The 25,033-nt window shown below is 38.1% G+C and overlaps 1 protein-coding gene across 3 annotated transcripts in view; it reads left to right on the plus strand.

Annotated features, from left to right (window-relative positions):
• The window catches only part of Ae2 (anion exchange protein Ae2), a 130,972-nt gene that overhangs the window by 16,702 nt on the left and 89,237 nt on the right, over positions 1–25,033 (plus strand). For 2 of the 3 annotated variants that reach the window (XM_074101302.1, XM_074101317.1), the window contains exon 1: positions 2,912–3,014. The exons of the other annotated variant lie outside the window; for it this stretch is intronic. In XM_074101302.1, coding sequence (XP_073957403.1) covers positions 2,964–3,014 — 51 coding nt within the window. In that variant the 5' untranslated portion in view covers positions 2,912–2,963. Of the gene's footprint in view, positions 1–2,911; positions 3,015–25,033 lie in introns of those variants that run through there. 3 annotated transcript variants of the gene reach the window in all.

A 25,033-nucleotide genomic window follows, 5' to 3' on the forward strand; every position in this document is an offset into this window, starting at 1 on the left:
ACGGGACCATTCACACCAATTAACCTAGTCCCAAAGTAAGCTTAGCAAAGCTTGTGTTATGGGCACTAAGCAACGGATAAATATAATTATATAGATAGATACATACTTGAATACATATTAAACACCCAAGACCCGAGAACAAACATTCGTATTTTTCATACAAATATCTGCCCCGACACGGGAATCGAACCCGGGACCTCGAGCTTCGTAGTCAGGTTCTCTAACCACTAGGCCATCTGGTCGTCAAATAAGTACCTAATATTGTTTTTAAATATTTTTTTTTTTTATTCGACTGGATGGCAAACGAGCAAGTGGGTCTCCTGATGGTAAGAGATCACCACCGCCCATAAATATCTGCAACACCAGGGGTATTGCAGATGCGTTGCCAACCTAGAGGCCTAAGATGGGATACCTCAAGTGCCAGTAATTTCACCGGCTGTCTTACTCTCCACGCCGAAACACAACAGTGCAAGCACTGCTGCTTCACGGCAGGATTAGCGAGTAAGATGGTGGTAGCAATCCGGGCGGACCTTGCACAAGGTCCTACCACCTGCAAAGTAATTGTGTGTAATTGTGTATTGTGTGTGTGTGTAAGTAAGTAATTGTGGTAAAAGTGATAAAAAGTTAGATAATCTTTAGTTGTTGTTGGATCCAATAGAAAGTTTTGACGTAGTTACAAAATTACAATTTTTTCCTCACAAGATTTCGTGACTTTTCCTGTTAAAGTAAGTACTAAGGGTTATGCTAATGCGACATCACACGACTGCGAGTATTACATTACATACAATGAGGACTATTGTCAGCCGGAATATCGCTAGATGCTCACGACACTAACGCCATCTAGCGATATTTCCCCTCTGTGAAAACCCTCCTTGTGACAGTGCTACGTCCATACATAACCATCTAAAATATCCCCACAATGCGTACATTTTGCTTAGGAAAGGGGCTCTGCTAACACTGGATTTTCATAGATCAGGGTTTCTCAAAGTGGGGTACGCGAACCCCTAGGGGTTCGCTATTCGACGGTAGGGGGTTCGCGACAAGGTTTACGTGATGATGGCTGCAAGACTGGCAAGATGATTAAGATTGGTTTTTGGAGTCTTTTTGTATTTTTTATTTCAACTCCAAATTTTGTTACTTATTTGTTTGTTATTTGTTGTTGTTTGTTTCAGTTTGTATTTTCGTTGGCAAGACGATTCTTACCTATATTTGTTACCTTTTATTGAAATAAATAATATACATTATATTATCATGATGATTGAAATAAAAATAAACTTAGTTTCTCCAACAGCCAGTTTTATTACTTTCTTAAACCCTGTCATAGATGCCTTCTTTGTATACGGGACCCTCGAAACTTCGGAATGGAACTTCTATACTTGGTTGATGTTAATTGATCACGTTTTTACGTTTTTATCTTACGCTTTATTTTACGTTTTTATGTGGTTTTCATAAGGGCCAAAGTAACCTGAATGGGTCCAAGTACCTTACGGTATTTTTTTATTACTTATCTAATCAAATAATTTACTATATTAGAACATTCCTGAGAAGGAACATTACTTCGGGATTTCTGTCATTGTCCAGAGGGTAGAGCCACGGCGTTGTAGCTATGCCTATTTTGAGTTTATTACGCGTATCACCGTTTTTTGGTATCGTCACTACTTTAAAAAAACTCGTACAGTCACCAGCACCAATATCTGACACAACAAGCGTGCATAAATATGTGATACGACTCTATTTCTAGGGCCGGAAGGACATGTCAGATATTTTTGCACGCTCCGCTGTGGCAGATATTACTGCTGGTGACTGTACCTAAAAATAGATAATTTTTCTTAGTGAACCTAATGAACATTATGTCAAGGTTCAATTTTGATGACATATTGATTTTAAATACAAGATTTTTTCAAAATAGTGACGATATCCATACTGTTACAATTTAAAACTCCCACAGACAGTCGGTTAATTAAAATTATGTGTTAATGTATGTTAAGTGAGCTAACTTTGGGGGCGGCAGACGTGAACTTGCCTCTGAAATCCAAAAGCTTAATGGTTACTTGACCTGAAATGTATGTATTTCAGAACTAAATTATTGTTATTATTATTTTAAAATTTATGACGGTGGAAGCATTCTACACTTCCACTGAACGTAGATATTATTATAGTTTAGATATAGTTAGTGTTTAGTATTGTAACTAAGGGACCCCATACATCCCTGTATTTCTTTTATTATTATTTTTTTGTATTTTTTTTTCTTTAATTGTATATATAGTTTTTAAGTATTTTATTTGTAATTATATTTTTATGAAAAAATGACTTTCTGCCAAGTTTCTTGCGGCGCATTCTTCTTGGCAATGATGGTCTTTCCGAAAGCGCTGGTAGTTTAAAAAAATGACGTGTAAAAGTGCCCATTGCGGCCTATTTACTGAATAAATCATTTGAATTTGAATTTGAATTTGAATATTATTATCTACAATTCTGAAAACAGTTTGCCCCATTTCATTTAATTTAAATGATTTTAATTTTTAATGGCTGTGTATTTTAAGGTGGTAAAGTTTTTTTTATTATTTTACTACTCAAAAGAATATAAAGGGCCACTTGAATTTAACCGGTAAAATGAAATAAAACATGTTTGCGTTTTTAAATTGAATAAGTAGTTACATTTTAATTTTAATTGAATGAAAGTATTTTATATTGTGCTGTGTTGTATTAATAAAACCATTTTTAGACAAGGAATGTTATAAAGAAATTACATTTATTAGTATTTTAATTACACGTGGCTTATTTTCTTTTGAGCAGTATATTATTATTCGAATTTCAAATTCGGTCCAATTTTCCACAATTTCCATGCGGCGTATTTCCAAAAGGCGTGTAAAGGCCTTGCGTCTACGCATACTCCAGCCCGTACCGTTTGCAGGTGAGCACCAGTTATCCCGCGACGGCCGGCGCGCGCGCACGCGAGATCAATCATGAGCAGCGGCAAAAGGAAACTGTCGTTCCTCGGCTTCGCACCCTCACAGGTTAGTTAGTGATAATGATGAGGATCTGACCTGGAGCAACCCTAGCCTGATTGATATAACTACGTCAGCGTTTCGTAACAGCGATTAGGACGTTTTTGTTTTTAATTTCTTTTCGTTGTGTGATACGTGAGTTAAACACTGATATGCATTAAAAAAAAAGCGAAATTAGAGTGTTTTATGTAAAGCGGTGGTTAGATGTGTGTAATTTATTGCGTATTTTAGGGTTGGTACAGTCTCCCGAATCGCCTTGTGTTGGACTTGTGACCACATCCAGAAGTTTTAAGTGGTGGAAAAAAAATGCTGGTTACATTGTTATAGGGGTTGATTTTGTAACGCGTGTTTTTTTTCGATTGTGAGTTTTTTAATGGGTGAATGCAACTGTTAGAAAGTAAATTTTAGAAATGTAACCGTATTTTGATAGTGTTTACGTTTATAGCGGCGGAAGGGAAAATTCCTGTATTTCACGGAACCGTAGACTGAATTTTATTCAGGGGTGAATATTTCGATTTTGGCCGCTGGATTAAAAAGTTTTTTATAATCTGTTTTTAAATGCTCACATTTTTTTTTAGTAATAACATCCAAGGACTCTTCGCTTGTGATTCGGTTTCAGTAAAGTTTATTTTGTTTTGTTCAAAACAATTAACTGTCAATGGAGCTTTCTCTTGGCTACTCTTGTAGCAAGTATTTTAATTTAATTCTTTAAATACCAACAAATCTGTCAAATTATCTCAAGGAAAAAAAACTTTTAAATCTGTGTTACCTGTGAAATGTGTTTTTTTCGTAACACTTTTTAAGGGACAGGTCAGAAATATTATGTATATTAGAAAAAAAAAAACCATTATAAGTACTCTACATTTTAAACTTGTCTGAAATTCAAAGAAAGTGTATTTATTTCAAAACCAATTGAAAACACAGCGCGATGCGACGGAAACTGCATGTAATTTATAAAGTGGGTTAATTAGTGATCTTTTTGTTGCTAAAAATAAACTTGTCAACACTTTCACTGCCAAGGGCACCACATGCGGGTCCCATAAGCACATGTGTGTATTTTTGTGGTAGCGTCATCTGCCGGCTGACACTGAACTTGTTCTATTTATTATTAAAGCGAGATAGAGCAAGCTTTGATGTATAAACTATTTGTTTTGTTGCGTTGCTATAATTAAATACTAGATATTTACAGTTTTTCATTCACGGCAGTGTAGTGCTCTCAACAGATGTTAGATGATTTGTTTGTCGAATTGAAAGGCGAAAATTGTATTTGAACTTTGCCATCAGGTTATAAACACTGTGAGAAATCTCAACATGGAAGTTCCTAATCCACACCGGACAGGCGGGTACAGTCAAAGTCATAAATAAGTGATCACTTTTGTACCTTGTCACTTCAACGTCATGTTTGAATAGCCATAAGAAATCATGTAACGACTGAAATTGACAGGTACAAAAGTGATTTATTTATGACGTTGACTGTACGAGTGCAAATACAGCTCAAGCACTATCATTCTGTGATGAATCCTGAGCCCAGTAGTGGGAGTAAATAAGCTGTGTTTTTTTTTAGTTTTGGTGAATATATAATTTTAACTATTGATTTGTAATATGAATAATGTTCTAATGGTGGGTTTGTAGGCATGGGCCTCACCTCTGACGCTAGCAGTTTTTTCTAATTTGGTAGTCTGTTTTGGGACCCACTATTGGGCTACGCCCTATCCGCTTTCCTGCTCTAGCCTATGGAAGGTTCCCATAAGTATGTTCACTAATTTTATTATTATAAAGTCTGCGTGCACAAAAGCCCTTTAACACAAAATTGCCAACAGTTTCTTGGCGCGACTTGAGGTTGAATACAATTGTGCCGTTATCTCAGTACAGGAATCTTAAAATAATCGATAAAATATGTGTATTACGAAACTTGCCAACTAAACTGGCCTTATACTCCGGTATTCGAAATTCGAAGTTCGTACCGTGCCGTCCTGCTTACACTTACAGCGTTTGATACGAGAGGAAGAGCGACAGTATATGAATGGTGCAAACTTTTTTTTAAATGGGACGGTAGTTTTTTTTTACAAGCTTTTATTCAACTTGCCGTGTTCAATTATACTATAAACAATAAAATAGGTAAACTATTAGCTAAAATTAGGCAAAGAATTAGTTGAAGCGTACCTACAAAAAGACAGTCAATATGCCTAAAACCTCTGTTGAGAAGAATCCGGCAAAAACTCAACGAGGTATTTTTTTTAAACAGATTTACAATGGTGAAGGCTAGTGTCATTTAAAGTACAGGATTATCATGTATGTTATGTAACTATCTGATAATAAAAGGTATGAAACATGACGATTATCTGCTATACCTAAGTACGTTGAATTTTTTCCGTATCTTTACGGTTTAGGTAGTTCTCGCATTGAAGCGAAGAGATGTACAGAATCGAGTTGATTAAAATCCCTGATACTGCATTAATCTTCGTCGGTTCGGTTTAGGTTGTTTCCAATTAAAAGTATAAGTTATTCAAAATCATTATTTATAATCATAATTGATCCAGATTTTGTTAGTACTTAAAGAAAAATAACTATTGATTTTTGCCCAGGAGCTTTGTATAATCGAGCAAAAAAGTGTTTTACCAATTTTAATGACAGTTCCTTCTTTAGAAATCCATAATAATATCTTATAAATGCGAAAGTATGTGTGTTTGTTTATGGGCCCGAGAGTGACATAGGCTACTTTTATCCCGAAAAAATGCACAGTTCCCGAGGGAACAGCGCGCGATAACCGCATTCCACGCGGGCAAAGCCGCGGGCAAAAGCTAGTAAAACAATAAGGCTGGTAATCATTTTGACTTGTGAGAGAAAATAGGCTTTGACGTTTTAAGCGCTACAAATGACATTTAACCTTAGGGTGGTAAAGTATGGTTGACTATACTTAAGGGTCCGACTACAAACTCAGTCATACTTGCGATAATTCTTTCCACAAGCAAACACACAATCACACAATGAGGGTCATCGCGTATGAATTTGCCGCTAGAGGCGCTAGTGTAGCGAGAGGTCTCTGAAATGTCAAATGTCACTGTTTTTGGGCAAGCTACGCGGGTTTCTTTATAATTAGAATAATTTTGCAATACCTGAAATTAATTATGGCAAATATTACCTGGCAATGAATGTCTGTGTTTTGAGACAGTTTTGCCTTTCGGGAACCTTTGTCCTCCCTTTTTTCCGAACGAAACGGGACTACGCAACACTGTGGCAAGCTCGATATTTTTATAGTACGGTTTTAAGGTATCAAATATGATTTTAATATCAATTTTGTGTATACGCCCGTAATAACAAAACAAACTAACCACTATACTTCAGGCAGGACCTGTCTACAGTGGCGCCAATTGATGAGCGCGAAAACTGCAGCCCTCCTTGCGTTAAGACTCTGACACTAAATATCTGACACGTCCTTCCGGCCCTAGAAATAGAGTCATATCAGACATTTATGCACGCTTGTTGTGTCAGATATTGGTGCTGGTGACTGTATACCTACTTTCTTTGCTCGCCTTTTGAAACCCTCGATGCTCGAGTCTGACTCGCTAAAAAGCCAAATAAGAAACCAATGTTGTACGCACGGCGTACAAATGTGTTTAGTAGACCGGTGACTTTATCTCCATGACAGACATTAGATAGTATATATCAAACAAAGTTAAAGTCGAATTCTTGCACGTGGACGTTGATAAAGAGCGATTTTTTTGCGGATAACTAAATACCGTTTGCGTTTGTTTTATATATGTACTAGCGCAGGCGTTTTCAACCTTTCGGTTGTAACGGCACACTTTCCGTTCTCAAAGTTTCACGGCACACCAGTAAAAAATGGCCAAGTGCGAGTCGGACTGGCACGTAGATCTCCGTACAGTAGGTATACCCATAATATACCGGTGTGGCCTGTAATATGAGCAAATAAATAAAGCATAGATCATACTCGTCAAACTGAACAACATTAGTTCAGCGACTTTTAAAAATAAAGGAATCTTTGAATTTACCTTTTTTCATACAAATTAAGTACTGCTATCAATGTACGCCATCCTAGAACCCAGCTGACGTCGCCTGTCACGCTACAAACATCAAGCATTTTGCTTTACATTTCTTATTCGAATAAACTTAAAAGTGTAATAAAAATTAAAAAAACTAATTATTTTTAAAAGTCGCTGAACTAGTGTTGTTCGTTTGTGGAGTATGGTCTATGTTTTAATTATTCGCTCATATGACAGGCCACACCCGGTACATAACATAACGTGTCCGTTAGCGAAGCCTTGTTAATAGGGTCTCGTTGACACCTTTTGTACGAATCGCATACACTTCTCGGCGATCGCGGCACACCTGAAAATATAAACCGGTTCAAAGTCAAAGTCAAAATATCTTTATTCAATTTGAATGTCAATATGAATGTCAGAAAAATCTACCACTACCATTTACCGGTTGAAAACCTCTGTAGCGAGTCGCTCCCACTGCAACAGATGCAAGTTCTTTACCTTGAACTAACTCGGGCCCAGTGGGGGAGCTTGATGGTTTTGACACGCGATGTCTTTCTTTCACTTTAAGGCTGTGATTTGCCCAGAAATGTGCGAGCAAAGCTCGGAACCGGTTTATAAAATAGCGGTAAATACCCGTTAGTTTCTCGTTTTAACTCCGTACTTTTATAAGAACGCGAACGTTTTTAAGAACTTAACTATAACCTAAATAAACCGGTTTATTCGACGAGTGACAGCTGGCCGGCCGGCGGCGTGCGGCGACGTTTATCCTGCGCCGGAATAAACCGGTTTTTATTGTTCTAAACCGGTTAATCTGACAAGAACTTTATGGAACTGTTCCCTTAACAACCGGTTTAAAAATAACGGTTTCGTGAACGAAACCAAAATGAAAAGCTTTTGCGCCAAGTACATGATAACGGTTTGGAAATTTAACCGGTATCCGAGCCTTGTGTGCGAGGATGTGTTGTCATGAAACAGAAATGCTACACTTAAATATGTATCCTCGCTCCGCTCAACTGATTAAAGATAAAAATTACAGACATATAGGGGGGGACATAAAAATAGTACAATCAATTTAATAAATAAGTGATCACTTTTGTACCTTGTCATTTATTTTACCTTTAAGGGTAGTTATTGAAGGCTCTATTTATCACATTTTATTATGTTTAAAAAAAAATACTTATTATTTTCCTTATAAAATTAATTAGCACGCAATGTATCACTACGTGATACTACTTTGTTATTGTTCAAAACTTCGCACTTGTTGACGTGACAGCTGTCACAGAACGCTTCTCTCTCGTATCAAATTATTGTACGCATTACATTGCTGCTCGAAAATACCGGGTGGGCCCTGTAACAGGAGCAGAGAATTAATTTTAACCCAGGTTCTGCTACTCAAATGGAACTAACTTAGTTCTGCAACTTTCAAAAATTAAGTAATTTTATCATTATGTTTATTCGAAACAAATTAAATGGTATTTTCAATTTACGGCATCCAATAGCCTAAATGACATCGCCTGTCACGTAAATGATGAATTTCGCAATACATTGCTTGTTCAATGAAACTTTAATCTGTAAGTTGTAGAACTAAATTAGCTCGAGATGAAGAGTGGAAGCTGTGGTTTAATTTTTTGCTCATGTTACAGGGCCCACCTTGTATTTTAAATTAACAATTTGTTTTGAAATCGGTTCACTGCACTTAAATCTTCGTCTAGTTACGGTTTGAGGTAGTATTAAAAATACACGCTGTGTATACCTACCTGAACAAGGTAGCTAATTCTTGTTTCAAGGCGTGAAAAAGGGATTACAACCAAAACTTATAAATAAGTAGAAGCTTATGTATGTGTCGTCTAGAATACTAGACGTCCAGCTATATATACTCGAGTCCAAAGTAGGCGAACTAGATTGATAACTGAATAGTTACCTGACAGCAAAAAAAATAGGCATAAAATACAAACGTCAATACAAATTTGTCGATATAACCTTGTGTAGACGCGGAATGAATATGTTTGTCACTTTTGGACTTTAATTTCATAACTTTAGGTCTGAAAACGACAAAAGGGATAACAAAAAATAATAACGTAACGAAAATTTCACAATAACGTAAATAGTTACAAGCAAGCCGATGGTAGTTAAGTCGAATTACATATACCGGGTGTGGCCTGTAATATGAGCAAATAATTAAAACATAGATCGTGCTCGTCAAAATAAACAACATTAGTTCTTTTGTTCTCACTTTAAAGTTTATTCGAAGAAGCAATGTAAAGCAAAAATGCTGGATGTTTGTAGCGTGACAGGCCGCGTCAGTTATGTTTTAGGATGGCATACATTGATAGCAGTATTTTATTTGTACGAATAAAGGAAAATCCAAAGACTCCATTATTTTTAAAAGCCGCTGAAATAATGTTGTTCAGTTTGACGAGTACGCTCTATGTTTTAATTATCACACCCGTTATGAAACGTCCATAAAACAAAATGGCGGATGGCGTCCTTACCGATGTTCAACTTTTTTTCGAAATCTTTCGAACAAAAGATATATTTTATTATTGTTTATTATTGAGTTTTTTCTAACATCGATATTACAGCACTGGTGTAACTGTGGCAGGTTTTGTGTGTAATGAACTGCCAAGTTGGTTCGCCTAATTCTAGACTCGAGTATACATATAAATTTTTACCCGAGACCTTCCATTTTAGCGTGAAAGGGTAATAAACAGACGCACACACCTACAGGCTTTCAGAGTTAAGTTATGTTCGTGTTACCGTGTACTGTCAACTACAAAGAGATAGTGCCAACTTTATCGTATTAAAATTAAGGTCGTGTGTACATATTTTTGTTGCTTGGGCTGTTGCGATATCTTTGTAGTTGACTGTACAAGCAGTTGTACATGTTGCTAATGTGTCTACAGACAAGACAGGCAGTGGCCTTTACAGCCGGCATATTTTGACAAATAGCTTTAGATCCATCTATGTCTATGTTGTTTTTCCTACATTTTCGGTCATCGTCTAGAATAACAACAGTCTGAATTTAATTTTAACCTGACTATCTGAAGGTCAAATCTATGAATGTGTTCCTTTAGAACAGATCTTTCTATGTCTTATAGTTTCAAACTTACTCATGCTAGTTGCTGACCCATCCATTTGGGCTAAACTATAAAGCTAGCAACCCATTGACAGCGGAGACTAGGTTACCCTTTATACTGGGAAAATTTTAGCTAAGTTATTTTTGATTTCCGTTAAGTTTAAGTAATTTATTGAATCAGGCGTTACTTTGCGGAGGTCTCAATGAACTAAAAGAATTTCTTTGCTCACGTCTTTCGACCTACAATCCTATGCGCTTTTTTTTAAGATCGCGGGTGAGCAAAGAAATTCTTTTAGTTCGTTTAGCTTAAAGTTAGCGAACATTCAATAGGTCAAATGAAGTTAACTTCTCCAAGACACTAGTGGCATAACTCTTGCTCTTTGAAATATTATGAAAATTAATTATGCGTGGTTAAATAGTGAAAAGTTTTTTTTATTTAGAACGTTTTTTTTAAAGTACCTACCTAACTAAACCTTGACGACTGGATGGCCAAGTGGCCAGAGAACCTGACTACGAAGCTTGAGGTCCCGGGTACGATTCCCGGCCGGGGCAGATATTTGTATGAATAGTACGAATGTTTGTTCTCGGGACTTGGATGTTTAATATGTATTTAAGTATGTATTTATCTATATAAGTATGTTTATCCGTAATATTGTATTCATACTACAAGCTTTGTTTAGATTGGGACTAGTTCAATTGGTGTCAAGTGTCCCATGATATTTATTTATTATTTATTTAAAGTATTTCTAATTCACACGTATTTAGCAAAAACAGATTCAATTCAATTATTTTTTTTTTATTTACTAGCATGGGTACTATCTATGATTCCGCTAATGTTGAGGTTGAAAAGGACACTCTATGCAGCTTAAAATAAGGTTAAAAATCACTCATGTAGGTATGTGTCACGAGTCACGTACCTACCACACGTCAAGTTTGTAAATTTTACTTGTAAAGGACTGAAGTAAAGATTAATCCGTAATTATTGTATAAGATTTATTTACAACAAAAAGAAATAAAACACAATACATTAAACATTTAAAAATATGACTATGTACAAAAAATATATAACCTAGCCTAACCTATAAATAAAAAAGTTCCATACAAACCAATTGGGACATTTTGAGAGACTATGTTATTACGACTCATGCAGTATCGTTCACTCTACGTACCTGCAAATTTTTATCCAAATCGGAGTCGCAAATCGAATGTAACTTTTTTAGAAATGCTCAATTGCGTTTGAACAAAAATTTCATTTTTTGATTTTGCCATCGACATAATATACTGCATGTTTCTTACATCAAAACGGCGCACAACATTTGTTCACAGCGTGGTTTTGTGAACCATTCACTATAGTTTGTTGACGTCCGTGACGGGGTTGTGTCAAAGTAATATTGATGCTTGATGCGCCGCGCGTTTTGTTTCAAACAGCCAGTCTGGTGCCGTTAGGTACATAGATTTCGATGGGTTTTCCTAAAGTAATTTCTATCGATGATAACTGAAAAAAAACAGGGGGTATAATTTAAACCATTTTAGAAATCGTACCAAATTAATCTTACCTCTGACGTATGGCCAAAACTCGAATGTACGTAACTTACGTATCAACACGATATCTCCATGCTTATTCGATATATCTTCACTCAATCAAAATTTATCAACTTGCTGTCCTTCGGTATTATTTTTCCAAGATACGACAGTGCGTTCAGTTGAGAACTATCGTAAAATGTTGTAGTGAACAGCCTACATTGCGGCGCTCGATTGACCACTACAAACTCGTTCGCTTTACGGCCTCGCAATGTAATGCAACTTGCAAGTTTCTTGCAAGTCTTAACTCGGCTTTAAAGAAGCTGAAAGGTCACGGTTCGGATAGATATAATTATTGTTGCCTGGGAAAAGCTGGCGGACGAACCCGGGTACGCCGAGGGATAGCGAAACAATATCTGGCACAAGCATTTTTCACTCTTTGGAGTTTCCTGCGCGATCATTCTAAGAGACAGGGCCAGGGGCCCTACCACGCTCTCTTAATACGATTCAGTTTAGGCTCTAAACTGAACTGCATCGCTATTTCGTACCACGACGTTACTTTTGCGATTCAGTTCAGCGACAACGATACAGACATTTTCATTCACTCACTTCAAGCGGTTTTCGTACCATGACGCTTAACTTGAGTGGGAATTGAATAGCTTCAGTGTCAAATTTAGCGATTCAGTATAAGTTACTCATTCTGTCAACAGTACACCGTAAGACAATAACTGAGTTTGGATGAATAGTATGAGCGATTCGCATAAATTTATTCTAGTGTTGACACTGAGAAAGTCCCGAAAATTGTAAAGAATTTTCAACCGATAAAAACAGCTGCGAACTGTCACTGTTACGTGCATTTCAAAACGAAGGTTGTGGTCAATTAATAACCCAAGGCTACGAGCTTCATGCAACATGGTTATCTATGTACGGGGAACAAAACAAGGGAGTTTTTAACTTTTCAGCTGTCGCAGCGTTTTTTCAATAGTCATCCCAAAAAGGTTCTTTCTTTATCGGCTAGAACTCTCTAGTTGTTTTATCTTTAGGTATTTGCGCTAATCTAATGTAATAATTCCATTATTTTCGCACTTATCTTACAGATAGCATTATGTGCTTTCAAACGAGACTACTGTGTCAGCCGAAAAATATGATAAATTAGGTCGCATTTTCAAACATAAATGTCATATTACGATAATCCAATAAAAGTAGAAATTAAACACGCCATCTTTATTCGCAATCTGGTCTTTGAGTTCAATTGACATATTTTTTATGAGTTGTCAAAATGTTATCATCCACTTTTCGAGCTGTGGCGTCACTTATTTGTCAGCTCAGTTGACGATTTATTTATTTCAAAACCAGTCTAAATTTTATTTTACAATTAGTCGAAAGTCCATTTGGTTTTCAGTGGTAAGTAAAGTATTTATTATTTATTAAATACAGTTGTGTCTTGAAATCAATGTTGTCAACTATCAGGTATTCTACTTGTGAAATTTTTTGACGTAATTTTTTTTTTTAGTAACGAGACCTTTCAGCCAATATTTGAGGGCTTTGAATGTATGAGGTATTTGAATAATGTGAAAATTTCATATGCAAAATTTTAGTTCATCTTTTATTAAGGCCGCCTTACACAGACATGCTCGTTACTAGCATGCTAATAAGCATGCTAACCTGAAGTACAGTATGCCACTAAATAAGCATGCTCAATAGTAGCACGTGTCCTATACACACAGCTAGTATGTAGCATTTGCTCAATAGTAGCCTTCGTGCTAGTAACTAGCATGTGTATCTCTCGGATTTTACAGAATAAAGAATAATTGTTTACGTGGTGGTGTAAAAACAAAAGTGAATTAAGTATATCGCTGCGCGTGTTTTAGCTTATTTTTCCGATTGTATGGAAGATAACGCTGGTTTAATCTTCTCTTCATAGTTCCATTTGCTTATAGTCGTGGTAGGATTTGTTATGTAGTTTTGGTCAATGTTTTATATTTTAAAACGAAGTTCCTGCGTCATTTGGTTTCGGTATAGGAACTCTAGGGTATACTCGTAATAGGGTACGATATTATCCGATCCAATATCGGTATTTGCGTCGGCGCTAGTGAAGATTATCGGATCCAGTATCGGATTAGGGTGGATTAGACAATCTGAAAGGAAGTTACAATCCGTACAACAAATCCCGTAAATTATACGTTTTTTTACAAGCTTTTATTTAACTTGCAATGTATGTATGTAGATATGTATGTATGTACCTACGGGTCAAATCTTGGGAGTTGGATTTTATAGGTAGAGTCATTCACGATGACGCGTGCCGTGGTTCTTATTCCAATGTCATTAATGTCTAATTATGACGAAATCACGCGTCTTTGTGGATGGTACTAGGTATACCCTTCAGTCGTCGGATTGACTTGAAGTTCGGCATACCCAGTGACAGGATGTTGACACCATCAAAAAATAATTCGAAGACACGACTCCAGTAAAAAACGTTTTATTTTAGCCCTGAAAACCAGATTAATTTCCGATTGACTGCAGAATTAGATTTTTTGTTGCTTTAAAACAAATAAAAAGTTTGATTCATTTGCAGGTGGTAGGACCTTGTGCAAGGTCCGCCCGGATTGCTACCACCATCTTGCTCGCTAATCCTGCCGTGAAACGACAGTGCTTGCACTGTTGTGTTTCGGCGTGGAGAGTAAGACAGCCGGTGAAATTACTGGCACTTGAGGTATCCCATCTTAGGCCTCTAGGTTGGCAACGCATCTGCAATACCCCTGGTGTTGCAGATGTTTATGGGCGGTGGTGATCTCTTACCATCAGGAGACCCACTTGCTCGTTTGCCATCCAGTCGAATAAAAAAAAAAAGATGATTGAGTGTGCGAACAAGTGACGTCATAATAATATGATGCTATTTCCATTCAAACTCTATGGGAGAATTGTGTTTTGACAGCTCATAAAAAGTACGTCAGTTGATTGGTGGAGTCAACATCCCTATTACAATAATTTAATAGTGACATCCGGGTGGTCCAGCCAGGATCGTCTCCGCAGGATGGAACTCCTCAACAGTTAATAGAATCGATTAATTTGGTACGGAAATGTACCTAGTTTGTATGACAGTGCGAGTACAGTTAACAAAAAGTACAGTCAAAATCAATTTTTAACAAAAAACTTTTACATGTTCTGATATTGTATCGCCGCTGGAACACGATATCGGGGGATATAGTTAAAACTGTCGAAAATAAACTCGTAGGCAACAATTCTTTCGTGTTATGAAATATACATAGTTAAGGCTGCATTTCCACTTCATTTTCCTATCCTCGCACAGCACATCTCTGGTGGAAACAGCTGAGCGGAGCGAGAATAGGTAAAAGAAGTGTGTCTATTGATCTATGAAAAACTCATTCTTAGTAAGGCATCTTCGCGCATCTCTGGTTTAAATGCAACCTTACTATATAGCAGGGGTCGCCAAACTACGGCCCGCCAGCCCCTCTAATCCGGCCCGCGGAAAGAAAGCGGGAGAGCCCACGGTCCGACCCGAAATAGGGTCCGATTTTATAAAGCTACAAGTTAGGCTTGAGTCGGTCCTGAACTAAGAACTAAAAAGAATGAATTCCCATCGCGGACCGAAAAGAACTAGTTCCTCGTAAACGATCTTATTCGGTCTCGGTCTCGGTCCGCGCTCCTTTGGTTCCGGAGCTAAAACGGAGCGGGAGCTGGGATACAAATAGTATTATTTCAAAGCGTATCCTGCTCATGTGCGAGAGAGACGCATTTATTTTACATTGTACATTGTCCGCTTGTTTGATGATACCAAAGAACCATAATTAGAAACCCGGTTAAACGAAACTACGACAACAAATGAATGATTGTTTTTATCTGATTACAACGTTATACTTTTATTATACTCCTTATTTTTTAACATTCCGATCTTTAGCTCCCAGTTCAGTTCATGACCGATTCGAGTCTAAACTCGCTCCCTTCCCTTTCCTTTTCCCTGTTTCGGTCGGAGCCGCTCCTCGGAGCTAAAGGAACTAAAAGACCGAACTAGTTCATTTGACCGATTGACCGAGATCGGAGCGCTCCCTTTAAAGACCGAGCGGGCGCAACTCTACTTCAAGTAACTAGTAATTAGTTTTATTTAAGACCCATAGATAGCCACTCATGAACATAATCAACACCAAGTGCGTTCCTTATGCGTTACTCGAATCTAGGTACCCCCTGAAGACCAAGTCTACTTTACTAATGTATTACCCGCATGACCAGCCAAAGTCTTGGCCCGCACGAATTTACATTAAGTGCTGTGTGGCCCGTGAGTCAAAAAGTTTGAAGACCCCTGCTATATAGATAAGAGAAACAAATGATAATTTTTGTTCTAAAAGAATAACTTTTTGCTAAGTTTCTTACGGCACGGCGTATTGTTTTCGATGACGGTCCTTCCGGAAGCGCTGGTAGTAGGTATAGATTTTGATTTTAAGAATACATATTTTAAGTATGTTCTATGCAATGCTTTTCTGCAGCAAAGCGAACTATTTTCTTTATATTTTTGATTTTTGCGTGTTTAGACTACACCCACCGGTTTAGATTTTAGGGGCGATGAAAATTTGCACTAAGTTACAAGTATATTTTGCAAACATATCACTGAATCGAAAAATAGTTTTAGCAACCCCCTAATGGTTTTAAAATACTTATCCAACGATACCCCACACTATAAGATTGGACGAGAAAAAAAAAACACTTTACGTTCATAAATACCTACAAACTTGTACGGAACCCCCTTATTATCATTACCGCGCTTCGGGTAAGTCGGATTCCATATTCACGCACCAATAAACAACGGACAATTGTTGCCGAACTAACGTATGTTTCCCAAGCATTTGCCATTGTAAAGTGTCCCTTGTCCAGTTACAATAAGAGCTGGCTGACCAAGATCACGGTAGCCGAGATTCATTGTCATTTGAGTAAAAATAAATTGTTTAGTATTTACGCCGCCGGCTGTCGCCTCACGTGCGCGTGCGTTGCGTCATATCGGGATATGATTTTTTAACCGACTACAATAAATTAAACTTTTGTTCACTATATAGTAAACTAGCTTAAGCCCGCGACTTCGTCTGCGCGGACCTAGGTTATCGCGCGGTGGCGCCCTCTACCGGAATAAAAGGTATCCTATGTTGATCCTTGGGGTTCAAAATACCTATATACCGAATTTCATCAAAATCGGTTCAGTGGTTTCGACGTGAAAGCGTAACAGACAGACAGACAGACAGAGTTACTTTCGCATTTATAATATTAAGTAGGGATAGTAGGGATGGTAGTAATGGAATGGTGGAAGCCGTGGTGGCCTAGTGGTTTGACCTATCGCCTCTCAAGCAGAGGGTCGTGGGTTCAAACCCCGGCTCGCACCTCTGAGTATATCGAAATTCATGTGCGGAATTACATTTGAAATTACTGAGAGGTTTTGAGCGTCACGATTTAAATGGGTCCCGACTGTTGAACTTTAAATTAGCTACTTAACAGAGTTCTAGACCACTAGGCTTATTTTCTTCCTTTTAGTTTTGGCAGTCGGGTTTTTTGTTTTTGTTAATTTAATGTTTTATTTTACACTTTTGATATTTATGTGAAAACGGTAGATTAAAAGTATTATAACCTATATATATTTAGAATGGGCTAATTATTAGCTTTCATTTGATACCCATATTGTTATAATACAAAATATTATTATTCATTCCTCCGCCATTTTTTTTTTGCAGACGCCATATTGAAATATTATATAGCCTATGTCACTCCGCCAGTTATGACGAATCTAATGATATCTCATATGTTAAAATCCGTCTAGCCGTTTAGGCTGCAGCGAGCGCCAAAGAAATGGACATACATACCCACACACATACGTACATACGTTCCAAAAACATAACCCTCCTTCGGGCAGTCGGGTAATAAATAAATATTTACAGATGATTCCAAAAGTTGTCCGTCGGAACAAGCTCAAGCCGCACAAATCGTTCGTAAATGTCCATCTAATATGTTAGTTGTGTTCGCGTAGTCGGTACATCGGGTAATGGCCGTCCATTCTGCGTTGATTGTTATTGATTATTCATCAAGCGTCACATGCGAGATGCGTTCAAGTACACTAGGCTGCGGAACCACCAGAGCATTGCTAAGAAACGCAGCAAGGCTATAAATGAATGGCGAAACATTTCGTAATTTCACCGAAAACGTTGGCGAAATACCCACTCGACAGTTCGAAGTGCGCGACCAATATGCCTCCAAACCGCCCGGGTTTTTTTATCGACGGACGCAGCGCACCGCGCTTCCACAATTTTCTATGGCACTTGTCCCACCGCCGACGATGAGCGAGAAGCGAGTAGAGCGAGTAAGTAGAAACGAGTGGGCGAGCAGCGAGAAGCGAGTGTAGTTTTGTCGCTCGGCTGTAAGCGAGTGTTCGCGTGCGACGGGCGATTACTCACTCCACTCGACTCGCTCGTGCGGGGCGGCCGCCAAGCTGACATCGCTGAGCGAGTATCTATAGCTCAGCGAGTTTTATAGCTCTTGTCGCTGCGACAAAAGATGTAAGAGCGAGTTCTCGCAGACAGTGTGAACAGCCAGCGATCAACTATTAATATATGTGTCACTTTTACTCACACAGGATATTATATCTTTGTTTGTTTCTTGAGCGAGAAAATAGTCGATAGCCAATCGTTTCCTCGCCGGCGGTTTTGAGTTTGCAGGTAGTAGGACCTTGTGCAAAGTCCGCCCGGATTGCTACCACCATCTTGCTCGCTAATCCTGCCGTGAAGCAGCAGTGCTTGCACTGTGTTTCGGCGTGGAGAGTAAGACAGCCGGTGAAATTACTGGCACTTGAGGTATCCCATCTTAGGTGGAGTTGCAGGTGTCTATGGGCGGTGGTAATCTCTTACCATCAGGTGACCCACTTGCTCGTTTGCCATCCAGTCGAATAAAAAAAAACGCTGTGACGAAAATTAAGAGTAAGGCTAGGGGTTAGAAGGATTTTTTCTCTCGCATCGCTAAGCTACTTCTCACAGTTGTAGTGGATACGTATCCTTACGTTAAGACATACATATTCTATAATTACACATCTAAATATAAGTTTGTCCTCTAAAAACATTTAAGGCGATAGAAAAGTAAGATTAATTTGGTATCTTCAGATACTATAAAGGCTATTATATAACATTGCTATTTCTCGCGCAGTTTAAATAAGCCCTTAATGTATGCAATACGCGTACCCGTACCCTCATTGTACACAGGTAAACAGAGAACTAACAATTAATCTTTAAACTACTCTGTAATTTTAGGGTCCCGTAACTCAGAACGCTAAAAGAAACCTTGGATGACCACGTCGCTACGCGTGCGTGCAGCTGCCTTAAATATATACATGTAACGTCTCTCTACCCTCGGCAGGGCTACTACGAAAGGCCGCAACCGGATAAGGGAAGCCGTGGTTGCCTAGTGGTTTGACCTATCGCCTCTCAAGCAGAGGGTCGTGGATTCAAACCCCGGCTCGCACCTGAGTTTTTCGAAATTCATGTGCGGAATTACATTTGAAATTTACCACGAGCTTTGCGGTGAAGGAAAACATCGTGAGGAAACCTGCACAAACCTGCGAAGCAATTCAATGGTGCGTGTGAAGTTCCCAATCCGCACTGGGCCCGCGTGGGAACTTATGGCCCAAGCCCTCTTGTTCTGAGAGGAGGCCTCTGCCCTGCAGTGGGACGTATATAGGCTGGAATGATGATGATGATCATCAAAATTCGAACGAAGTTCGTGTCCGCTGACACTTGTAATATTTAATACGAGAGTGAGTGGGACGGTGCGATACGAAATTCGATTTCGAATTTTGTAAAAAAAAACTGGAGTCCGTATTGTTGGGGACCCCTCTTTTGTGGAGGCCCGGGGCTGTAGCCCCTGTTGTCCTCCTCTAAATCCGGCCCCGACTGTTTAAAAAATAGAGATTCTTGCTTTTATTCTACGGAACCTTAAGCGTGCGTCTCTCTCGCACTCGCCTGTTTTTTGCACTAAAACGAGAGAGGTCATTGCTGTTTACTTAGTTTGAATAGCTAATAAGGCTTCTGCGTCCTTGCCCTGTCCGCGCGAGAAATTAGCTCGATTGAAACAAATACACGGAAACTGAACGAGTGACATGTGCTGACAGACAATAGGACGAAATATGTATTTGGAAGACTAAAATATGTATAGTCAATTAAGTAAGTGATTTACATAATTTTCAACAGACTTCAATAAAAGGAGGAGGTTCTCAATGAGGGCTATAGTTTTTGTCTCACTAGATGGCGCAATGTTGCGTGAGGTTTTTAAGTATGGCTTTTAAAGTCTGTTATTACGGGCGTGAAAACAAAGTTTAGATTAAAATCATATTTAATACACCTTAAAACCGTACCATAAAATTATCGAGTATGCTACTGTGTTGCATGGTCCCCGTTTTGTTCGGAAAAAGGGAGGACAAAGGTTTCCGAAAGACAAAACTGTCTCAAAACACAGACATTCATTGCCTCGGAACGATATTTGCCATAATTAATTTCAGATATTTCAAAATAATACAAAAATTATTCTAATTATAAATTAAATAAACCCGCGTAGCTCACCCAAAAACTATGAGATTTGACATTTCGGAGACCTCACGCTACACTAGCGCCTCTAGTGGCGAATTCATACGCGATAGCCCTCATTCCACTGTGTTTTTTTTGTACGTTTGTTACGCGATAACTCCGCCAATGAGGGTTTTCACGGAGCCGAAATATCGCTAGATGGCGTTAGCATCGTGAGGTCCGTCTGACGTTTGACGTTTGCTTGCGATTGGCTCATTTAGTTATTAAACCAATCACGAGCAACCGTCAAACGGTCCTCGCGACACTAACGCCATCTAGCGATATTTCGCCTCCGTGAAAACCCTCATTGCGAGCCGAATTTCAAAATTCTTTTTTCGATTTAAAGGATGTACTACCTACTACTACGTACTACTACGGCTACTTATGATGCTGAGCGTACCGTACTTCGGCTCTCTAAATGACGCGTTAATTTCGTTTGCAATCAATAGATGGCGTTGTGCGAGCGAACGTTGTCCTTTTAAATTGTAGCCGTAACCTTTTTTAAGCCAAACTCCAAGACATTTATTTATTACATTGCCATGGTAACAAGAACCGTGGTATATGCTCGGAGGTGTAAATACACGGTTGTCGTATATTTCTAAAAATTGCACCGGCATAAGTAATGTACCTACAACAGTTGAGTTAGCTATTTCTAATGCGGGCGAAGCCGGGTTAAGGCTAATAATAATAATAAATAATAAACTAGCTAACGTTTTGCTGTTATGACATGCATAAAAATTGTATTTAATTAGGTATTAAAATGGATTAGCATAGCAACGGTGTTTGATGTAAACAGAAAGAACCTTTATGAGTGGGTTCAGTCAAACTGACCAAGCCTTCAGCTGAAAGATTCTATAGTAGATTGTACAACAAGAGCATAAAACGAGCCATTTTACCCAAGACGTTCATATAGAACACGTCGAGCGGAAAATTGATTTAATGCTCGAGTTTTACACTGCTTTTCACTTAGATTGCGAGGAAATGAAATAGCAACAGTGGAAACAATATTCACTAGTGTATCTTTTGTTTTTTATGCATTATCATACCTATAATTCATATTTTTTTTGATTTTTCTTGATTGATTTGATTGATATTTAGTTTAATGTAGATTAAAAATTATTAAAAAAATAATGTAGATACTTTTTTGTTTGTGACTGTTGACACCTGATTATCTTGGTCTTAGACGGAGATTTTATTTTATGTACTAGAACATAAAAAGTCATTTTATGTCACAGCATAAACACAGACTTTACGAGGATGAGAAGTGAAAATGTTATTTCAAATGATTTCATACAGATTACCTTCCTAAAATGCGGCAAACTAATCAGCATTTGCCAAAGCCGATGGCTTAGTTTGCATATCAAAAAGGTTTCAACATAGTTCTGAGAGCGTCTTGTTTTGTTTCGTACGTGAAAAATAAAGGTGACGCAAACGCGGGCGCACGTGAACCGAGTCGGTTTGTTTAGCTCGCCACCGCGCCGGCGCGAGCTCTGAGGGGCTACTTCGAAAATCGAAAATCGAATTTCTTATTGTACCGTCCCTCTCAATCTTGTATTAAATAAACTTTTTGATCGAGTTACCTAAAAAAGTGAGATGCCAATAAAAGCGTTATGCCTAAACATGAAATTTGCCTAAAAAGCAGATTGCCTAAAGTCGATGCCTACAGAGCAAAATGCCTACATGGTTAAATGACTGCAAAGCAATATGCCTAAGTATTTAAATGCTTACAAAGCAAATAACACCAAAGCTGTCCTGCCCCCGTCCTGCAGTCACGCTATTTTGGGTTAAACTAAAAACCAGTTCCACCGTTAATTGTATTTATTTAAAACTAGCGGTTGCCCGCGACTCCGTCCGCGTAGTATTCTTTTATAGCTATCCCGCAAGAACTAAGCAATTTTCCGGGAAAAAGCTATCCTATGTCCTTCCCCGGGACTCGAACTATCTGTATACCAAATTTCATCTAAATTGGTTAAGCGGTTTAGGCAATCAGCTTCTCAGTTATTTCAAATTCTGCTTCATCGGCATCTCGTTTACGGCAAACAGCTTTTTAGGCAAATTTCATATTTAGGCGTATGCATTAAGGGGCTACCCGAGGTTTTCATCGATTTTTGACAAGTTTTGAATCGTATCTCCTACGTCAAACGGCTATCGGTTCTCCAATCTTTTGTCACCATTTTTGTCAACCGGATTTTGAAAAAAAATGAATACTTAATTTTGTATGATTTTTTTAAGCATTGTCTGAAAAAACACTTATTTCGTATCTCTATTGACGTAAAGGACCTAACATATACGAAATCTACATATTTGGGTTCGTCTTTGACGTCTCTAAAAACTGGTCGAGGGTTTTCATTTGAAACTGATTAACGCAAAAGTTATGGCTAGAAAACCAGTTTTTTGGCCTAAAATTGTTCAAATTTGATGCCAAATATCTCGAAAACAATGAACTTTGAAGTGAATATGGGATACTATATTGCTTAAAGCCGTTGTTGTTAATATAATAAGCTACAAAAAACATTAGAAAACTAAGGAATTCAGATCGAAGGCCATTGGGGCATGGGATCCCCTCAATTGGCATCTCTCTTTCTAAGTAACTCGATCAAACAGGTTAAGTAATATAAACTTCAGCGGGACAGCTAGATACGAAGTTAGTATCGCACCGTCCCTTTCACTCGCGTATTAAATGAGATCAGCGTCAGTGGGATGGCAACATACGAAGTTCGAATTTTGCCGCGTGCCTGTCTGTCTGTCTGTCCGTCCGCGGCTTTGCTCAGGGACTGTATCAATGCTAGAAAGCTGTAATTTTTCCATGAATATTATGAAAACTATGCCGACAAAATAGTACAATAAAAAACATTTTTTTTGTTGAGTACCGTATTTTAAGCAGCGGTATGGTCGCACCTTAATGCTTCCCCGTGGCTCTGTCTAACTCTAAACGAATGAACAACTTAAGACAGAAAACTCTTTACCTTCAGTAAAAACATAACCCTCCTTCGTACAGTTGGGTAAAAAGTGCGCTGTCGCGGTGTTAGGGACACGCGGGAGGGGCCCTTGGACTTGATCACAGCTTTCGTGACACACTGCTCGCTACGACGTGCAATCTTATTTTATTGACATGTAAAAGACGAACGGATGGCCAAGTGGTTAGAGAACCTAACTACGAAGCTTGAGGTCCCGGGTTCAATTCCCGGCCGTGGCAGATATTTGTATAAATAATACGAATGTTTGTTCTCGGGTCTTGGATGTTTAATATGTATTTAAGTATATATTTATCTATATAAGTATGTTTATCCGTTGCCTAGTATCCATAGTACAAGCTTTGGTTAGTTTGGGACTAGGTCAATAATTGGCAGATTATTGGTGTCAAGTGTCCCATGATGTTTATTTATTTATTGTTTGTTGTTATAAATAACGGTAGGAAGTTTTAGAAAGCTAAAGGTCGATCGAAGTTAATTTCTTTAAGCCACTAGTGCCCCAATTGTTACTGTTGAAGGGATAAAAGAATTAAAATAATTTATTATTGGCGGTAGAACAGTGTAAAAGTTCATACTTAATAACTTTTTCAAGGAGTATCTAAATTGTTAGGGTTCCGTAGCCAAAATGGCAAAAACGGAACCCTTATAGTTTTGACATGTCTGTCTATCTGTCTGTCCGTCCGCAGTTTTGCTCAGGGACTATCAATGCTAGAAAGCTGTAATTTTGCACGAATATATATGTAAACTATGCCGACAAAATAAGATTCCCATAGACGTAAAGAGGTGTTTTTTTTTTTACTCATCCAACCATGTAGTGTGGGGTATCGTTGGATAGGTTTTTTTAAAATCTTTAGGGGGTTGCTAAAACAATTTTTCGATTCAGTGATGTGTTTGCAAAATATTCAACTTTAAAGTGCAAATTTTCATTAAAACCGAGCGTCCCCCCCCCTCCTCTCTAAAACTGGTAGTAAGTATATCAAACTTACAAGGAAAACTATAACGGTTAAGTTTTCTTGAGAATTATTAGTAGTTTAAGAGTAAATAGCAGCCTAAGGTATAAAATATATCCTTAGAAAAATATTAAATATTTTTTTCGTAATAGCTACGGAAACCTATTTCGGGCGTGTCCGGCACGCTCTTGGCCGGTTTTTTAAATTTATACATAATTATTTAGCAAAAGAAGGTTACAAAAGTGAGTATTTTGATGTAAGTATCGCTTACATATATATGTACGTGTCACGTGACGTCATTGGTCAAGTTTGTTGAAAATGAACTGTGAATTTACTATATCTATGAAACACAATTCGATCTGACCAAAAAGTTTTTACCAGGTAGGTAGTTTCCTTGTAGTTTCTATCAGTGAACTGAGGCTTCTGTCAAAGTTAATGGAAATCAAGAAAAAACACGCTCCACGTGTCGTAACAATATGCCTAATTGTTTTCATTAGCGATTATCTTAAAAAAAAAACACCAAATTGGTCGACTAAATATGCCTAAATAATGCACGACAGAACTCTTTACCATCGGTAAAAAACTGCGCTGTGACGGTGTTCGGGACACGCGGGAGGGCGCCCTTGGACTTGATCAGAGCGCCTTTGCGACACACTGCTCGGTACGATGTGCGACTTTATTTCATTGTTTGTCATTAGAAAAACGGATGTCTTTTCATCTGCGACAATTTTATTTATCTTTATTTCAGAAATTAATGTTGTATAATAAAATAATAGTTGTTACGTGCTAAATCCATACTAACATTATAAATGCGAAAGTGTGTGTGTTTGTATGTTTGTCCTTCGCTCCGTTTCGACGTGATTTTTGTCATAGAGATAGTTTATGGGCCCGAGAGTGACATA

The sequence above is a fragment of the Choristoneura fumiferana genome, chromosome Z (assembly GCF_025370935.1).
Source record: "Choristoneura fumiferana chromosome Z, NRCan_CFum_1, whole genome shotgun sequence".
Lineage (NCBI taxonomy): Eukaryota > Metazoa > Arthropoda > Insecta > Lepidoptera > Tortricidae > Choristoneura > Choristoneura fumiferana.